Source organism: Microtus pennsylvanicus, chromosome 6 (genome assembly GCF_037038515.1).
Source record: "Microtus pennsylvanicus isolate mMicPen1 chromosome 6, mMicPen1.hap1, whole genome shotgun sequence".
NCBI classification, from domain to species: domain Eukaryota; kingdom Metazoa; phylum Chordata; class Mammalia; order Rodentia; family Cricetidae; genus Microtus; species Microtus pennsylvanicus.
Window position 1 is genome coordinate 107,351,662 of NC_134584.1, and position 20,321 is coordinate 107,371,982.

Here is a 20,321-nt window from a genome sequence, read left to right on the forward strand (position 1 = left end):
AGGAAAGGGTGTTGTCCCAGGGGACAGTGAAAGAAGAATGGGGCACTTAGGGGTCACACATCTACAGTCATGGGAGCATTCACGGAGTCTCATAAAAGGTGTCCCAGCATGTTGAGGACCGAGTGACACACCAAGGGTTTGTCGTACAAGTAGACCAAATGGACAATTGCAGAGGTAAGGGATGGTGATGTGACTGTTAGAATCTAACCAGGATTCTCTAAGAATGTTAGTCAGACCCCATGTATATTCAGCCCTTCACACCATTCCTCTCACAGGGTACTATTCTTTGTAATTATCCTGAGACCCCTTTAGCTCCTGGATCTTCTCAGGCAGAGTCTTGGTCCAGAACTTCAGCCTTCTGGCCTTCAGGGCTCGGCCCACAGAAGGGTGGATGTCCAGCTTCAGGTACTGCTCATTATGAACCATCTTGGGCCAGTAGGGTAGACCCTTGCTGTTGGGGTTCCTGTGGATATGCCACCCAGCAGGGAATGGTAAGGCCATGCTCATACAATTTGTGATCCCCCAATTTATGTCAGGGAACTGGACTAATTGGGCCAGTAGGTGAGGGGGCTGATGGAACACATGTCCTATACAGGGATACAGTGTCACCTGCTAGTGTCTGCTCCATGTGGGGCAAGACTTCCTGGACAATTCTGGGTCTCCCTCTCAGAGGCAAAATCTAAAGAACAATACCATAGCTCCTGTCAAGTCATTGCAGTGTGACCAGTAACCAATATGTATGACGTACCTAAGTGTGCCCTGGGGTGAGGAGGACTCTATCATGTGATGAGTTATCCATGCATGCAAATGAAGTCATCAACCACCAATGGAGCCCTAGAGAGGGACCCACCACTGAGGAGGTTGAGAGAGGGGGGTGCTCTCACCCATGTCGTGCAAAGTTGGTCCAGTACTTCATCACTTTCCTGTTCAGCAGCTTCTCCTCCTCAGTGAAGACAGCTGTAGCTGTGGGGAAGACAGAGGTCCAGGTTCCAGCCACCCCATGCAGCTGCCTATTCCTGCTCCGTGATCACCATGCTTCTTGTAGCCTGACCTTGAACTCTAGGCCTCTTTTCCTCCTTCACCACCAAGGATCCAAGAGCCACCCACGCCTCTAATTGATGCCTCCAGGTTCAGTTCTGCTCAGTGTGTCCTCATTCCATCTAACATAGGTGTGGTGGCTCAAATGATATGAATCCTATAGACTCATATATTTGAATGTGTGGTCCCCAGTTAGTGAAACTATTTGAGAAGAATTAGGAGAAATGGCCTTGTTGGAGGAGGTGTATCACTGGAAGTTGGCTTTGAGGTTTAAAAGTCCAGTCAGGTCCAGTTAGCTTTCTCTCTGCCTTGTGTTTGTAGATCAGAATGTAAGCTTTAGTTAGCTATTGTTCCAGTGCCTTGCCTGCCTGCATGCTGCTATTCTCCCATCCCTGATGGTCATAGACTCTAACTAACCCTTTGAACCTGTAAGTCCCAATAAATTGCTTTTCTCTATAAGCCAACTTGATCACAGTATCTCATCACAGCAATAGAAAAGTAACTAAGGCAATAGATTATATTTGGTAGGGTCCAGATTCTAATCTGAGTATAACTTTTTGAGGATGGAAAAGGTGCTTACTTGATTTTGTCCTCTCCCAGAGCCTTAATTTTCTCGGCTGGACTGAGAGCTCAGTTGCCCATCAGGTACCCACCTGTGACCCCATCCAGCTCATGAAACACAAGAAAGACTCACGTTTTATGTTCAAGGGCGAGGACCCAAAAACAAAGGCAAGCTCATCGCCGTGATCAACTTTCACATGGGCTGGCCTCGTATCTTTGACGTAGCTGGGCACATGACGGAATTCATAAAAGTAGACAGGGGCACGGAAGCCTAGAGGTACGGACACATGGTTACATAATATTCTCTCACCTGTAACTTTCCTGCCTAACCCTTAGTGATAAGATATGTCGGTATAAAGCTTTCTGGTGTAATAATTGTCAAGTGGCAAGATCTTCTGAGTAAATTGGGGGCATGGAGACCTTAGGAGAGGGTTTAAGGGGAGGGGAGAGGCAGGAAGGGGAACAGAGAAAAATGTAGAACTCAATAAAAAATAATAATTGTCAAGTGGGTGGCCCCAGGCTGGGGCACTAGTTCCTGGAAAGCCTTTGGCTAAACAGTGACCCTGGCCTTCCCAGCTGGGTAGGTTTGGCAAATTAATGGAGTATCAGCAACCTGTTTCTTTGTTTGTATCTGGATAAGATATCACTTCCCTCTCTTACACTAGAATGAAGAAATACTGATGTAATGGTCCCAGGAGTTTGGTTCCAGAGATGTGATCCAGACATGAGTGGGGACCTGGACACTATTAAGCTCATCCGGGACCCATGGCTCTGAGCTCCTCCCCACTAGGCCTCATCACAGATGTACTCACGTTGAAACTTTGCTACTTGGAGTGCAGGGATTACAAACATGAAGTCTGTCATCATTTCCTTGTACTGTATTTGGAGGGTCTGAGCATCTTCAGTGTTGTTCATATACTCTTCCATTAGCAGGTCACTACACTCAGGAGGTAACATCTGCAGCAGGGAATCAGGAAGAGTGAGTTTAGGCAGGTTCTTGTTTTGATAGGCAGAAGCCTCAGTGTGGAGAATGTGGCCAGGGATAAGATATGATATAGAGGGAAAGGTATAAGTTCTGGGGTGAGCCCTCCACAAACCACACACACACAGATCTTTGTAGGCATGCTGTCTGGAAGGATACATAGTGGCTCTTTCTATTGGGGGCAGTACTCATTGAGTCTCACCATCTGTGTTGCTGTGTTCTTCAGAATAGCCGGCAGGGTCTCTCTGGTTATGCCGTTTATTATTTGATCAGTGCCCATGACCTGGGAGAGAGAGGACAATTTTATATAGTATACTGTGATAGATATGGACCAAGTTTCCTCTGCTCACCTTATGAGTCCCCAGACTTCTAGAGAATTGGAACTGTGCCTCACCATAGGGACAAGCCAGCCATACTCATCATTGTTGACACCAATGATGCTGGGGACGGGGCGAAAATCCACAGAAGTCAACAACTCTTGGGGATGCCTGGGGAAGAACTCTCCATCCACCACAGCAGGGATAATCTTGAAGACCTGAGGGACATGCAAGGGACATGGAGGTCAATTCTGATGTCCACTGAGAACCATTACCCCTGCCCCCATTTAATTGTCTCAGGATGTTTCTCCACCCCTGACAGAATTTACATATATTAGGATATTTGGTATTTATTTTACACACGTGATTAAGAGGATGCCAAACCATGGAGCAGAAGTAAATTGTTTAGAGTAGTAAGGACTGACTCGCCCACATCCCACTGACCAGGTCCTCCAAGTCACACAACTCTCCTAACCTTGTTAATAGCCAGAATCTCCTCTTCACTCTTGTTTCTCAGACAGTGCACCAGGGTCTCTGAGTCCACAGTCTCACAACCAGATAAGCTGGCCACTTTCTGTAGAGGGATCAGGCAGGAGTTGATCCATCCTTTCAGGCAAGTAGAGGAGTTTTCCCAACCCCAGTTGATTGGCATGGTGCCCAAATAGCACATCACACTTTTTGTGCTGGTGAAATAGAGTAAGTATAAAACTCCCATTTTCTTGTTGCTCGGATATAACAGCCAGAGGGGTCATTCTACCTAAAGACTTTAAAAAGTAAGCTACGTGTGTTTGTCCACGAGTGCGTGTGACTTCAGGAGTGCCTGTACCATGGTTTCCATGCAAAGATTCGAGGACACCATCTGGTTGCTAGTCCTCACTTCCCATCTTGTTTGAGAAATGATCTTTCATTATTTCTTCCTTTCTACAAGAGTCTATCTTATTTGTGACCTTTCAGAGATTTTCTGGTCTCTGCCTCCTATCTCATCCTATGAATACCAGGATCACACACTTGTTGCCACATGCAGCTTTTTGTGGTTTCTGGGGGAATTTGAACTCACATCCTTATGTTTTTACCTATTGAGCCATATCGTCATCCCATATGTATTTGTGTCTGAACATGATGGTCACTACAATACATGGTTATTACACCCAGACTGTATAGAGAGAAATGGATTCCAACCCTTGAATCTCTCAGAAAGTAATGAAAAGTCGCTGTCTCCCATGTTCCTTGTTTCCCCAATTGAGAAAACTCCCAGAGTACCAAAGAGTGGAGGCTGAGGCTGCAGGGTCATCAATGGCTGAAGTGACTCACTGTGTAGACCACCTCAGAGGTGTTAGAGATCAGGTCAGGCAGCAGGGCCACCCCACTCTCCATGATGGCTCTGTGGAAGAGTCCCTTTGACATGGGGGACACAACCTGTGAAGACACACTTGTGCCTCCTGCTGACTCTCCAAAGATGGTGACAAGGTAAGGGTTGCCTCCAAAGTGGGCGATGTTCTTCCTGACCCAGCGCAGCGCGGCCACTTGGTCCAGGTAGCCCCAGTTGCCTCTGGCGTGCTCATCTCCAGTGCTGTGAAGATGCAGAGAAGGGATCACAGGGCTGTCTTATTTCTCTTCATCCCCTACTGCACAGTGCAGGCTAGCTCCAGACTCACCTGAAGAAGCCCAGAACACCCAGGCGGTACTGGATAGTGACCACCACCACATCCTCCCTGGCTGCCAGCATAGATCCATCGTACACAGAAGCCATACCCGAAACCAGTGCACCCCCATGGATCCACACCATTACCTGTGGAAATCAAGTCAGATGCCAGGAGGTTCCCACCCAGCTCAAGCTCCACCTGGGTGTCTTCTACTTTACCTAATGCTTTGGCTCAGTGTACTTAGACACACAGACAAAACTCCTCAGGACATCCTCACCTGGACCACAGACAGGGCTCTAGTACCATCAGGATACTTGCTAGTCTCTCTGCTTCTCTAAGGACCCAAGCCTGAATTAATGGCTCTAAATCTGGGGTAATAACATCCCCTACTCTCAGATGCCTATGAAATGGAATGAAAAAGGGTATATTCATCGGTGACTTTCCTGATTATTAACAAAAAAATCATTGGCACATAGCTGGTCATGGTGATGTATACCTTTAATACCAGAGATCTGGGACCAGGTAGGCTGCCTGTGGCCCTTCCCCACTCTCTGTTCCCCCAGACCCAATTCTCAGGGTCACCCCTAGCACTGCAACAAAACATCTCTCCCCAGCATTCCGAGTGAACACACCAGCTGAGCAGGCAGAAGACTTTCTAAAAATCCAGAGAGGAAACAGAAATTAAGTATCAAAACACCCACCAAAGAAAGAAAAACCCAGAAACCAACACCTAGAGCTCTAACCACCCCAAATCCAGATACCTAGATGCCAGCATAAGAACACAATAAACAACAGCCAGGTCAGTGTGTCTCCAACAGAACCCAGCTATCCTACCACAGCAGGTTTTAAATATCCCACACAGCTGAAAAAAAACCTTAATATGAAGATGAAAGAGGTTCTGAGAGAGCAAATGAATAAACTCCTTAAAGAAAATGAAAAATATAAACAATTGAAGGAAAGAAATAAAACTGTTCAAGACACTAAAATGGTTATAGAAACAATTAAAAAAAAACCACAAACTGAGGGAATCCTGGAAGTGAAAAGTTAGCAGGAACTACAGAGGCCAGCTTCACCAACAGAATACAAGAGATGGAAGACAGAATCTCAGACTTCGAAGATACAATAGAAGAAATTAATACATTGGCCAAAGAAAATGTTAAATCTGAAAAATTCCTGACACAAAATATCCAAGAAATCTGGGACACTGTGAAAAGAGCAAATGTATGAATAATAGGAATAGAAAAAGGCGAAGAATACCAAATAGGTCAAAGACCTAGAGAATATCTTTTTTTATTTTTTTTTTATTTAAAGAAACTTCTTTTTATTTATTTATTTATTTATTATGTATACAATATTCTGTCTGTATGTCTGTAGGCCAGATGAGAGCGCCAGACGTCTTTAAAGATGGTTGTGAGCCACCATGTGGTTGCTGGGAATTGAACTCAGGACCTTTGGAAGAGCAGGCAATGCTCTTAACCACTGAGCCATCTCTCCAGCCCCCGAGAATATCTTTTTTTAAAATTTGCTTATTTATTTATTTTTATTATGTATACAATTTTCTGTCTGTGTGTATGCCTACAGGCCAGAAGAGGGCACCAGATCTCATTACAGATGGTTGTGAGCCACCATGTGGTTGCTGGGAATTGAACTCAGGACCTTTGGAAGAGCAGGCAATGCTCTTAACCACTGAGCCATCTCTCCAGCCCTAGAGAATATCTTTAACAAAACCATGGAAGAAAATTTTCCTAACTTAAAGAAGGAAATGCCTATATAGGTACAAAAGGCATACAGAATACCAAATAGATTGGACTAGAAAAGTACCTTCACCACATAATTATCAAAACATTAAACATACAGAGCAAAGGGAGAAGACCAACTAACATATAAGGCAGACCTATTAGACTTACACCTGATTTCTCAATGGAGACTCTAAAAGACAGAAAGTCTTGGCCAGATATGCTACAGACTCTAAGAGACCACAGGTGCCAGTCAAGATTACTATACCCAGCAAAGCTTTCAATCACCTTAAAACATTCCATGATAAAATCAAATTTAAATAATATCTAGATACAAATCAGCCCTACAGAAGGTACTAGAAGGAAAACTCTAAACCAAGGTTAATTACACACATGGAAACATTGTAAATAAATAATCTCACACCAGCAAAACCAAAAGAATGGAAGCACATACACACCACCACCACCAACAACAACAACAGCAAAATAACAAAAATTAACAATCATTGATCTTTGATATCTCTCAATATCAATCGACTTAATTCCTCAATAAAAAGACACAGATTAACAGAATGGTTACAAACATAGAATCAATCCTTCAGCTCATACAAGAAATATACCTCAATATCAGGGTAAAGGGTCAGAAAAAGATATTCTAATCAAACAAACCTAACAAGCAATCTGGTGTAGGCATTTTAATATCTAATAAAATTAATCAAAAGAGGTGTGGAAGGATACTACATATTAACCACAAGAAAAAATACACCAAGATGACATTTCAATTCTTAACATCTATCCCAAATACAAGAGCACCTATTTTTGTAAAAGAAACACTATTAGACCTTAAATCACATATTGACCCTCACACACTGATAGTGGGAGACTTCAATACCCTATTCTCATCAATGGACAGGCCATCCAGACAGAAACTAAACAGAGAAATACTAGAGCTAACTGACTTTATCAGCCAAATTAATCTAACACACATTTACAGAGCATTCGACCCAAATGCAAAAGAATATACCTTCTTCTCAGCACCTCACAGAAAATTTTCAAAATTGAGCATGTATTTGGCGACAAAGCAAGTCTCAACAGACAACAAGAAAATTGAGGCAATTCCCTTCATCCTATCAGACAACTGCAAACTAAAGCAGGACATCAGCAAGAACAGAAACAACAGAAAGCATACAAACTCACAGAAACTGAGCAACCTTTTACTGAATGAATAATGGGTCAAGACAGAAATAAAGAAAGAAATTAAAGGCTTTCTAGAATTCATGAAAATGAATACACAGCACACCCAAACTTATGGGACACAATGAAGATGGTGCTAAAAGGAAAGTTTATAATATTAAGTGTCTACATTAAAAAAGCTGGAGATTGTTCATACTAGCAACTTAACAGCACACCTGAAAGTTCTAGAACAAAAAGAAGTAAGCGCACCTAAGAGGAAAAGAGAGCAGGAAAGAATCAATCTGCAGAAATCAATAAAATACAAAGACAACAGTACAAAGAATCAATGAAACAAATAGTTGGTTTTTTGAGAAAATCAACAAAATAGACAAACTTTATCCAAACTAACTAAAAGAGTTGATCAAGGAGCCATAACCACTGACTTCCCAGAGTGTTTAGGTCTCTGTGTCCCATACCTAGGGTTTAGTTGTGTACCATGGCAGAGAAGGCCTTTCTGGATACCTGACAGGGAAGGCTTCTCATCAGGGTCTCACATTGATTTTGCCCCTTTTAGTCATCCCGAAGAAATGCCCACCCCCAGATCTGAGTATGGATTGCCACTCACAGGCAGTTTGGAGCCCTCACGGGCATGAGCTGGTGTGTAGATGTTGAGATACAGGCAGTCCTCAGAAGTTGAGATGGGAGGCATGCTCCGTTTCATCATTGCCTGACTTTCTGCAACCGCTGTTTCAGAATTCTGTAGACACCTGGGGACAATGACAGTTATTCTAAGAGATGTGCGGTAGTTAAAAACAGGCTCTTGGTACATATTTGCTCTCAGCCACCAAAACCCCTATTTCTGGCCCCATGATGACCTGATAACATGAGATCCTACTCCAAAATCTCTTCCAACTAAGGTAAAGGTCAGAGACTTTGGGAAAACCGGTATGGAGCTCAAACTTCTCGTGAGGATCCCAGATGAGTCTTTGGATCCCAGTCTTCCTGATGATGGGATATTGATATTTCCATGAACTTCTGTGAAAACTATTGGCATGTGTAATGACACCATTTCACTTTGTAATCTCCAAGGCCTGGGAATTGGGTCCTGAACCCATATAGATGCTGCATTGATAAACACGGTGGTGGAACATCCGTCACCTCACATCCAGACTCTCAAGGAACTGCCTCTTGGCCAGTGGTACCTGGACACCTATAGGTTGGTACGGTAATTGTGGAGGGTGATTTTGCTAAGGAACCATCATCACTTTGGCCTTTCTCTGGCATCTGCAGCATATCCCATCACAGAGAGAATGCAGTGGAGGGCAGGAGATGGAGAAAGCACTGCAGTCTGGTCAGGTTCTGAGCTCCTGCCCATTTCAGGACCTGACATTTTCTGGGACTCAGGAGGACTTACATGGCTGGGTAGGTGGTCCCATCCCTCACACCACTCCATGATTCAGGAGGCTCAGGAGGTGCAAATCTCAGGTCTCCTAGAGGTGGCTTGGCAAAGGGAATTCCCAGGAAGATGTAGACGCCCTCTTTGGTGTCATTCAAGTGGATAAGGTTCCCCTGCACCTGTCCCGTGTGGGTAGTCCTGATGGGGTTGGCTGAGTCTTCACCTGTAAGTGACATGCGATATCAAGGTTGGGTTTGCTCAACCATCTAAGTCCACACTATGGCTGTTACTTCTTTCTTGCTATCCTCAATCAGTCTTTTCCACATACCCACCTCCCTGGCAACTTGTCTCCACAGCATCATGTTCCAGTGTGGAAGAATTTGGCAGACCTGCCATTTTCCATAAAAAGCAAAACTCTTCTACACCTGATAAACATGGATTGCATATTTGATGTTACTTGGTGTGGGTAACAAGTAGCCAAAGCAGCAGCCACTCTCAGGGACTGGAGGGCAATTTGCCAACTTCTTTCCAGTGCTGAAAACTCATTCCTATCTCCAGCAACACGCTCTCTACGGGACACTATGCCACTTGCCATAGCTGTCCATATAGATCACTGAGGACATGGGCCACTAGAATCTGTCACTGCTACAGCAACAGGCAAAACCTGCTGAAATGGGTTTGCTAAGAGTCAGGCTACAGCCAGGATGCTTCACCCCCAAGAAAAGCTCACCCACATATTGGAGTGAGTGTACTTTCAGTCAGGAGGCAGGAAAACAGCCCAGGAAGGGATGTGACAAATATGTTAAAGATAAAAAAACTATGCATACATTTTCCTTTTTCATTTTTAAATAAAAAAATTGAAGTTTATTAAGCAGAGATTCTCTTTTTTTCCCTCTTTTTTCCTTGGTTTTTCTAGACAAGGTTTCTTGGTGTAAAAGCTCTGACTGTCCTGGAACTTGTTTTGTAGACTAGGTTGGTCTCGAGCTCACAGAGATTCACCTGCCTCTGCCTCCTGATTGCTGGGATTATAGGCGTGTACCGCCACCACCCATAGAGATTCTGATTTTGAGTGGCATGTGGGGAAAGGATAACACATCTCTAATTACACGTGTCACCTTCTCAAGAGTTACTGTGTCTTTATAACAGCTGTACGTGCAAAACGGAAGTCCATGAAAAGTAAAAAAAAATAAAATAGCAGAAAATTACCCTGTAATTAAATCAACTAATGTCACCTATGTCATATTTAAAACCAAAAGACACCATTGATGAGACTGCCATCTGACCATTTATTTATGTGATTTTGCTATGGTAAGCATTGCTGACCAAGTTTACTTCCAGATGTCCTCCTCTTCCTGATTATTACTGATGCTGAAATTGCTGTGGTATTCTGTTTTAACATTTCTACGTTTACCATCCCACCAGACAGGTTCTTGCCGTGTAGCCCAGGCTGGCTTGCAGCTGAAAAGCCTTCTACCTTCTCTCCCTCATCTCGAACACCATTTACAGGTGTGTGCCATTACACCAGCTCACTCCGATCTTATCTTGATGTCCCATGGATGAGCCTGGCCTGAATGGTGCACAACTCTGTGCCCTCTTATAGTTATCAGTGATTCTGAACCCAGGATCCAAAGAAGAATGTTCAAGTAAGCCCCTGGTGACATCTCAGAACCTGGACAATAGCAGGGAAGATTCCCAGTGTGAAGTCATTATGGCCTCCTTAGGGAAAATCTAATTGAGGAGGCCTGGCAGGAGGTCAGCATGACTCAGGCTTGAACACTTTTTGGCAGGAGGCCTCAGGGTTGCACACTGACGCCGGGCACAGTACCCTTCTGGCTCACCTATTCATAAACCTGAAGACTTTCTGGCAGACACAGAGCACATTCCCTTTGCCTTGGACTCCGAGTTGTACCCTTTCCAAAGGTCAGAAAATGGGAAAGGGAATATGAGCCTCTCAGTTGGGCAACTGTTGTAGGGCTGGAGAACTGTATGACCGAGGGCCAGGAAAATTTCCCAGGATTGTTTGGAGAATACTGTGATGCTTCTCTGTCTGAGAGGGTGACCCATTTGGAGTTCAATGCTAGTAGGAAGGTGTAATTTATTTTATTATTACCCATGAGTCAGTAAGAGCTCCAGCCACAGGCACAACCCTATACAGAAAGGGGACATGGCCCATCTGTCCCTCTGTCCCCAACACTCTTCCTTCTGACTCTCAGGCCCAGGCTTGGCAGAGTAGCCCTCTGTTCTATTGAGTGTCCTCAGACATCACTGACTCTCTGGGCTACAGGGGCCACTTTTCCTCTCTGTCATCTCTACCTGCTCTTCCTCCCTTGCTACCTTTCCTACCACAGCCTCAGCCTCTGCCTCTGCCAAAATTGGTAACTCTGGCCCCCACCACCCATGTAAGGAGTCTCACCCTGCACATGGAGAAGAAACAGAAGCGCACAGGCTCCAGCAATCAGCCAACCACGACGTTTGCAGGACGGCATGATCAGCTCTGAGGACTGAGTCTGTGCTGCTATGGGATGCGCTGAGTGCAGGAAGCAGACTATGTGGGCTCTGCCTAGACAGTTATTTGAACCCCAAGATTTATAGGCGGGAGCTTGGTGGGCAGGGCAAAGTTGCAGGAGAGCTGTGACTAAGCAGAACTGATAGGAACCGGGGTTCAGCAGGTGGGGCAAATGCTCTTCTGTGATGTGCATTCCTTTTTTGATCTCATTGCAAGGCACAACATAGCTTCAGAAGCTAATTATTCTGATAGCGGCAACCGTTACCTCAAACCTGGGGTCACCATGTTTACTGTCCTTGGAATCACAGGTCCTGTGTAGGTGTGGGACAGAGAGCAAGGAACAGAAAGCTATGAAAGCCATGGTTGCTTTTCTAAGGAGGTGTGCACTGTGAGGTTCCCACAGATGCGTGGAATGAATACTTGAGAATTGTCCTCTTGATAAAGGAAGAGCAGGAGCAAGCCCAGGGTGCTCTCAGCACACCCCTCACTCCCAAGCTTCTTGCTTTCTTGAGTCATAATTCACGAAGTCTGCATTCAGTCTCTCCTCCCTTACAGTGGTGATTTTTTTTATTTTTTTTCATTGAGCTATATATTATTCTCCACTCTCCTCTCTTACTCCCCTCTACCCTTCTAACCTCTCTTGTGACCCCCATGCTCCAAATTTACTCAGGAGATCTTGTTTTGCTTACCTTCCTATGTAGAGCCATGTATGTTCTCTTAGGGAGGGTCCTCTTTATTGTCTAGTTTCTCTGGGGTTTTGGCCTGTAGGCTGTTTTTTTTTCTTTTCTTTATGTCTAAAAATCACTTATGAGTGAATACATATTATATTTGTCTTTCTGGGTCTGGTTTACAATACTCAATATGTTTTTTTCTAGATCCATCCATTTGCCTACAAACTTCAAGATGTCATCTTTTTTTTACCTTTGTGTAATATTCCATTGTGTAAATGAACCACATTTTTTTTATCTATTCTTCAGTTGAGGGGCATCTATGAACATAGTTGAGCACGTGTCCTTGTGGTATGATTGAGTGTCTTTTGGGTATATACCCAAAAGTGGTATTGCTGGTTCTTGAGGAAAGTTGTTTCCTAATTTTCTGAGAAATCGCCACACTGATTTCCAAAGCATCTGTACAATTTTGCACTCCCAACAACAATGGAGGAGTGTTCCCCTTATTTTACAACCTCTCCAGCATAAGTTGTCATCAGTGTTTTTGATCTTGGTCATTTTGACAGGTTTAAGATGGAATCTCAGAGTTGTTATGATTTGCGTTTCTCTGATGGCTAAGGATGTTGAGCATTTTCTTAAGTGTCTTTTAGCCCTTAGGGGTTTGCCTGTAAAGAGTTCTCTGTTTAGGTCTGTACTCCATTTTTTATTGGATTATTTGTTCTTTTGATGTCAAGTTTCTTGAGTGAGTTCTTTGTATATTTTGGAGATAAGACCTCTGTCTGATGTGGGGTTGGTGAAGATCTTTTCCCGTTCTGTAGGCTGTCGTTTTGTCTTACTGACCATGTCCTTTGCTTTGCAGAAGCTTCTCAGTTTCAGGAGGTCTTATTTATTAATTGTTGCTCTCAGTGTCTGTGCTACTGGGGTTATATTTAGGAAGTGGTCTCTTGTGTCAATGTGTTCAAGTGTACTTCCCACTTTCTCTTCTATGAGGTTCAGTGTGGTTGCTTTTATGTTGAGGTCTAATCCATTTGGACTTGAGTTTTGCATGGTGATAAATATGGATTTATTTGCATTCTTCTGCATGTTGATATCCAGTTATGCCAGCACCATTTGTTGAATATTCTCTTTTTTTCCATTTTATATTTTTAGTTTCTTTGTCAAAAACCAGGAGTTCGGAGGTGTGTGGATTGATATCCAGGTCTTCAATTAGATTCCATTGGTCCTTCTGTCTGATTTTATGCCAATACCAGGCTTTTTCATTACTGTAACTCTATAGTAGAGTTTGAAGTTTAGGATTGTGATGCCTCCAGAAGTTCTTTTGTTGTACAGGATTGTTTTGGCTCTCCTGGGTTTTTTGTTTTCCATATGAAGTTGAGTATTGTTCTTTTGAGGTCTGTGAAGAATTTTGCTGGAATTTTGCTAGGCATTGCATTGAATCTGTAGATTGTTTTTGGTAAGAATGTCATTTTTACTATCTTTATTCTACCTATGTAAGCGCATGGGAGATCTTTCCATTTTCTGGTGTCTTCTTCAATTTCTTTCTTCAAAGTTTTAAAGTTCTTGTCGTATAGAGCTTTCATTTGTATGGTTAGTGTTACCCCAAGATATTTTATGTTATTTGTGGCTATTGTGAAGGGTGATGTTTCTCTGATTTCTTGTTTGGCCCGTTTATCATCTGTTACAGTGGTGACCTTAATTCTATACATACTCTTCCTAGTGAAGCCATGACTGTTTCAGTTAGACTCACTGCAACTCTGACAACTTACTTTTTTTTTATTACACACTGTCTTTTATGGTTATCGATGAGATTTTATATGCTATAAAGTTAATGATCTCACAAGTTGCTTTTCTGTTCATAAATGGATATCATAAAAGTAAGTATATAACACTAAGCATCTCTGTAGTCAATCAAATGATTAACTTTTAATGGTTCTATAAAATCATGACCATATTATCTAATAACACATGATTACACTGTGTACGAAAAGCCACTTGTGCTTTTCTCCTTCCCCTTCTTCTTAAAAAGAAATATAACACACTGATGTTTTATTATGACATTTTATACATGTATGTAGTGTTTATAATCACACTCTCTCCCAATATCTTCTCTTGCCTTCTTCCTATTCTCATCAATGATCCCTTCCCTCCCAATAGTCTGCTTTCCATTTGTAAATGTTTTCATTTTCATTTTAAAATTTTATATGTAAGGTTTTACCTACATACATGTATAATGCACTTTGTGTGTTCCTGGTGCCCACAGAGGCCAAAAAAGAGTTGGATCCCCTGGAACTAGAGCTATGGTTATGAGCTGTAATGAGGTCGAATGGAACTCAGGTTCTCTGCGAGAGCTGCAAGTGCTGTTAATCACTGAGCCACCTCTCCAGCCCCTATTTCATCTCCATGTTCTCTCTTTCTTTTACTTCTTCCCTTCTTACCCCTGTCCCCGGTTCATTTATTTAGGCTGATGTGACATACTCTGTTCATCAGCACATGAACCACAGGCAGATGCTAGTAGGTACCCAGGGAAATGGTGGCACATTTGGGCTCCAGAAGCAGGCAGACAGGCTTACAGACAGGTGACACATACAGTTGGGTCGGTGAAGACATAGGCACCCAGATATGGCTTCAATTCATCAGCAAATCAGCCTCCTTAGATATTCAAGAAAAAGCCTTTACCCATCTCAATAATGTCTCTACCATAGCCAGTAAATATCTGGTCTTTTTTATGACTGGCTTGTGGGTGAAATTAGTCCCCCAGTCCTGTCCAGTCTCACCTCAAAAGGCAGTGTTCTGATGCCCTGGGGCATGTCAGGCTGGACTGGGTGACCTCATGGAGATTTCTGAGAAGGGACATACACACACGCCATATAAGTACAAGAATTTCTTAAGGAAACAAACACATTGTGTGAAATGACAAGGCCAGTAATAAAGCATGCCTTTCATATGGGACCCAAGGCAAGGGCTCTCTCCTACAGTAGCAAAAGTAATTGCATGGTTGCTGTGTTGGTTTGAATAAAAATTGTCCCCAAAGGCCCATAGGAGGTGACACTATTAGGAAGTGTGGCCTTATTCGAGTGTGTGTGGCCTTGTTGGAGAAAAATATGCAGCTGGGGTGGGCTTTGAGGTTGCAGAAACTCAAGCCAGGCCCAGTGGCTCACTGTGTCTTCCTGCTGCCTGTGGATCCAGATGTAGAACTCTCAGCTACCTCTCCAGCACTATGTCTGCCTGTATGTACCATGCTTCCTGCCAAGATGATAACGGACTAAACCTCTGAACTGTAAGCCAGTTCCAATAAAACATTTTCCTTTATGAGAGTTGCTGTGGTCATGGTGTCTCTTCACAGCAATAGAGACCCTAACTAAGATGGTTGCTTTGAAGCAGGGTTCGGGGCCATGAGACTGCAAGAGGCACCCGGAAAGCCTTGGAAGTGAAAGAAACTTTGTAAGCTTGATGTGGTGGTTGCACATTGTAAGTTGCTCAGACTAATTAAGGGGTTCACTTGAAAAAAACTTTCTTATTTGTTTTTGAGACAGGGTCTCTTGGGGCTGGAGTCTGAAATGTCCCTCACGATTGATTGCATGTACGAGCACTTGATTACCAGCAGGCGGCGCTGTGCTGAGAAGTTCTCCAGAAGAAAGACTGCGTCTTGAGTGCAGCTATGTTGTACACAGGTGCCCCAGGGTCCCACCACCTCAGACGGGAGCTGGGACAGGTGCTGCTGCCCTGCTTTCCATGCTGCGATGGACCATGTGCCCCCCAACCATGAGCCCCCTTTTTTCTTTCTGGTGTTCTGGTACAGCGATAGAAAAATTAACCAGCACAGTCTCTCTGGAGCTGAGGTTGACCTTGAACTTGCTGTGCAGCTCAGACTGTCCTTGAATGCCTCATCCACCTACTTTGTCTCCAGTAATATAACAGTTATAGGTGTGTCCCGCTACACCTAACTAAGAGATTATTTTAATTGACTGTAGATTATTGCATATCTGGGGAACATTGGGGCTCAGTGATAGAGCCTGATCTGTTCAAGTTCTTTTATGTTCTATTGGGCAGTAGTTAGGTGTTGGGGCACTGCTGTTGGCAGGGAATAACCCAGCTCTCATGGGCCTCAGGGGTGTGGATTGTAATAAGCAGGTCCCCTTCATGGGTTTGCCTCTTCAACACTGGGTTTCTCTTCTGCTCTCCACCATGCTGTGAGGCGGCCTAGTAGTGCTTCCTCATGTGAATGGTAGGAGCCACCTTGGAGTTTGGTTTCCCAAATTGTGAGCTAGAAGAAACTCTTCAAAAGTTGCAGCTTCACATTTTTATAGCAACAGAAGATGAGCGAGCAGAGTGTTACAAAAAGATTCATTTTTAGTTGTATATGTGTATATCTCTGTGTGCGTGAGAGTGCCCATGGGGGCAGAATCAAGGAATGGATCTCCTGGAGCTGGAGTCGCAGGCAGCTGTGTGAGCCCATTAACTAGGGTGCTCAGATTGGAACCTGCTGCCTCTGGAGCAGCAGCAGGTACTTGCATCTGCTTGCTGAGCCTTTTCTCTAGCCCTTAATGATTAGGCAATGGGATCTTGCTTCCTAATCTGTTATGCGAACACACAGCGAGGGGTGACCCCTCAGAACCAGAGACCACAACCTCCCTGGAAGTGAGGCTTGCTGTACCATGACCAGGGCTCCTAGCCTCCAGACCAGGTAGCAATAAACTCTGTGTAAGTCAGACAGTGAAGGGTTCACGTGTGGCAGCAGCTGCAATGAGCTAAGACACTGGATGTCTCGTGTCTGGTTTTGCTTCTGGACAACTAGAAGATATAAAAGCATGGATGACTGAGTGAGAGATGGGCAAGGGGTCCTGTCATTCTGAATTGGGGTATGCTCTCAAAAGGACAACCCTAGGAAAAGAGGTCCAAGAGAGCCAGAAAAAGGAGTGAGAAAGTGGAAAAAATAGAGGCGAGGAAGGGACTTGGACCAGGGAGGGTGTGGAGGAAGGCAAGCATCCTTTGGGAACATATCTGTTCACAGCTTCCTAGAGAAACTGACGGTGTATGTGACAAGAGCAGGTTCCTGGAAGACTTGGAAGTAAATTCCATGCAGGGTGTGCATTGTGAGTGTTGGCTAAAGGAGGAATGAATGGGGAGATGAAAGATGATGTAAGTGTTGGAGTTGTCTTAGCCCTAGGTGGGCTAACTCAGCCTTACCTCAGCTGCACTCAAGTCCACATCTCTGACAGAGGGCACCAGTATTCTATGCACTTCCTGATTACAGATTCATGTCTGAAAATGTTCATAACAGCTTTGTCAAAGGTTACGAAAAAAATCTAGGCTTGGTGTTGCTTTTCTCTAATTCCAGTGGTTAGAAGGTAGAGGCATAGGATGGAGTTTAAGGTCAGCTTGGACTACATAGTAAAATCCATCTTGGAAAAAAGAGCTGAGAAACGGAAGCCACTTAGAGGTGCAGTTCATGATGATGACAGACTGAACATCTGAAATTGCAAAAGCAAGCCACTCCAGTTAAAGAGCTGCTGTGGTCATGGTGTCTCCTTGCAGCAATGAAAACCCCAGCTAAGACAGGCACTTTCCCTCACTGTCACCTGTCCCCTCTACTAGTTTACTCTTCCATTGGTCCTTAACACCAACCTTCTCAGTCTCTGACTCTCAGACCCCAGACCTCACCTCCCTCTTGTGGAGTCTTAGCACAGGCACAGAGGTGGAGAAGCAGGAGCCCACAGGCCACAACGTTCAGGAAACGGTTACAGTGGCATGATTACTCCCTAGGTCTGAGTCTGTGTTGCAATGGATACACCATGTTTCCCAACAGGAAGATGTTTCAGACCTTGTCCACTCGGGAATTTGTACCCACAGAGGTGTAGGGAAGAAGCTCGTTGGGAGAAGGACAAAGTGGTAGCTGCAGGGGAGCTGCACTCTTAGACAGAGAAGAACCAGTATTTAGCAGGTGGTGGAGGCCATATCTGCTGGGTTTGCTCACTCTTTGGTTCCCTGGGAAGGCACAGAATGGCCTCTGGAGCCATTCCAGATACCAGAAACCCATACCCTCAACCTAGAGTCACCATGTTTGTGATCCCCAGATTCTCAGATCAAATGTTGCTTTTGTAATGGAGAGCAGAGAGCAGAAAGCTGTGACTGAGATTCTGGATTCTCTAAGGAGGTATGTGTTGAGTATTCAGATGGAGAAGGGGCAGGCATTTGATTATTTGATTTAGGCATTAGAGCCTGGGGATGACTTGAGTGTATCCTCTAGGGTTTGGCATTGTTGTCTTTTCTTTATCATTTGATTCTACAAATTTTTAAATTTCCCTCTTGATTTCACTCAAGAAATGTAATCATCAGTCAGTAGTGTGTTGTTTATTCCTACTAAACTATATGTCTTCTATAGTTTCTCTTACTGTGGATTTAGAATCTTATCCTATTGTGATCGAATAGATGTAAGTATTTCAAATTTCCAGTATTTCTTAAAACTTCTTGTGTGTCCCAATACATAACCTATTTTGTAGAAAATTCTCACGGGCTTCCAAAAACTCACATTTTGTAGTGTTTAATGGGGTGTTTTGTGGGTGTCTATGAACTCCACTAGATCTGTGATATCTTTAATGTGGATGTTACTCTGTTTTTGTGGGGCACTTTCAAAAGTGCTTTTCCCCCCGTCCATTTTTTACTTTATACCGTGGCTAGTGTGATGGCAACTCCTACTGAGAACGAGTTTGCAGTCACTTATCCTCCTGACAAATATTTTTAGGGCTGGTTGGTTTCAACACCAGAACTCTCTGGACTCTGACAGCTTATGATAAAGCTGAGATAGTGAGCCATGAACAGGAGTTTCAGAATCCCAGATAACCCTGTCAGGATTCACCAATGAATACAGGGTCAGGAGATCCTGCTTGGCTAGGAAAGCCTTCATGGATGGAACTGGATGGGTGTCTACTTTAGACAGCCAGCAATGCTACCTGCGAATCTGGTTCCATCTCTCTAGTCTTCAAAAATATAGAGTACTCAGAGCCTGGCAAAAAAAGGCCTTCCTTCTCAGGGCTTTTCTGAATGTTTCCACTGACATGGTACAACCATGGCTGTGCCTGACTCCTCCCATCCAGCAAGGCAGTGTATCCCTTCAAATTGTCTGTGCTCCCAGTCCGTCCTGGGCAGATGTTCTCTCTTCCCTCAACTTCCTCACTGAAGGAACAGTGGGCCTATGGCAGATGACTGTCCCAGCTCTTCTAAGACCAAAAACATGGACCTAGATTCTTTGTGTTATCTGAACAGTCTAATGTTCTTAATAATTGGCAGCAGGAGCCCAGTACTGAGCTCAGGCAAGAGTGGGAGAATCTGGCACCAGCCCTCTGGGAGGGTATCGTTCTCTGCCCATGGTGTCCAGAATGGACAATGTGACCCCAAAGGTCATGCTGTCCTGGGGTTGCTCTTCCTTGCACTGGATTTTTAAAAAGGGGGAGTTTGCCAACCTGGGAAAACTTGGCTTGTTGGGCAAGCTGATCAGAAATAAGGGGGATATGATATGTCAGGATCTCTAGCACAAAGGATCTGGGCTCTTAAAGACAGAGAGAAAATGTTTTGGGACAATTTAGGTAGATTGAGCAGAATTCAGCACCCTTGTATAATGACATAAAGTAAAAGAGAGGGCATTTATTAGAAAGGCCAAAATGTTTAGTAACAGCAAAGAGGTAAGAATGGAAGTTATGTCTATGGACAATCAAGGGGGAGAGGGTTATCACAGGGAACAGGAGGTTTCGGGGGAGCTATGGAAGTCAGAAGGACACCCCCATATGTGGGCATGTGCTCAGAGAGACAGGGGACAGAACCTCTATTGAATATGTATGAACCTTCTGGCACCCCCGCCCTGCTATTAGGACTCACCCCATAGACAAACATCTTCATAGATGTTTGATCTGTGCCAATGTGGGAGCTGCCATGTCTACAGAACTCCTGGAAATCAAGACAAACCTCAGCAGGCACACAGTAAGCAACCTAGTTCTTCTGGACATATATCCCTCCCCCACACACATGTGCCACACACATACATGCACACACTCCCAGACTTGAGAAGATAATAGATACCAAATCCTACATCTATACAAAATTGTGCCATTAACTACTTTGGTATGGAAATAAATAAATGAGGTTGGACGTTGGGAAGGGGAAGAATTAAAGAAATTGATATTGATGAATGAACAAATAATCTTAAAATAATTTGTAGGTGATATTTTATTTATAAACACAATTTGTAGAGTCACTTTTAGATGTTTTCAGATTCAAAGACTGAATTGGAAACCGTTATGTGCTGTA

General features: G+C 43.9%; 1 protein-coding gene across 2 annotated transcripts; it reads right to left on the reverse strand.

The window, feature by feature from the left end:
• Window positions 1-279: 279 nt before the first annotated feature.
• Window positions 280-11,332, reverse strand: LOC142852446 (acylcarnitine hydrolase-like). Of its 2 annotated transcripts, none has more exons than XM_075977258.1 (12): window positions 11,260-11,332; window positions 8,865-9,069; window positions 8,076-8,217; window positions 4,554-4,687; window positions 4,210-4,468; window positions 3,374-3,472; window positions 2,976-3,116; window positions 2,784-2,864; window positions 2,412-2,556; window positions 1,733-1,870; window positions 885-957; window positions 280-463 (listed from the first exon to the last, which is right to left on the reverse strand). In XM_075977258.1, exons 1-12 carry the CDS (start codon window positions 11,330-11,332, stop codon window positions 280-282), a joined length of 1,674 nt encoding a protein of 557 aa, XP_075833373.1. The 2 variants fall into 2 exon arrangements, with proteins under 2 accessions (XP_075833373.1, XP_075833374.1); XM_075977259.1 differs by having other exon boundaries at window positions 3,374-3,468; window positions 4,206-4,468.
• Window positions 11,333-20,321: the final 8,989 nt, after the last annotated feature.

Bases quoted from the DNA above. Each gene is read 5' to 3' on its own strand.
- LOC142852446 (XM_075977258.1), bottom strand. From the start codon at position 11,332: ATGCCGTCCTGCAAACGTCGTGGTTGGCTGATTGCTGGAGCCTGTGCG. The intron at 4,688-8,075 runs GTGAGTGGCAAT...TGATTTCCACAG, and splicing joins GTGAGGGCTCCAAACTGCCT to GTAATGGTGTGGATCCATGG. The intron at 3,473-4,209 runs GTGAGTCACTTC...ATCCCTCTACAG, and splicing joins CCTCTGAGGTGGTCTACACA to AAAGTGGCCAGCTTATCTGG.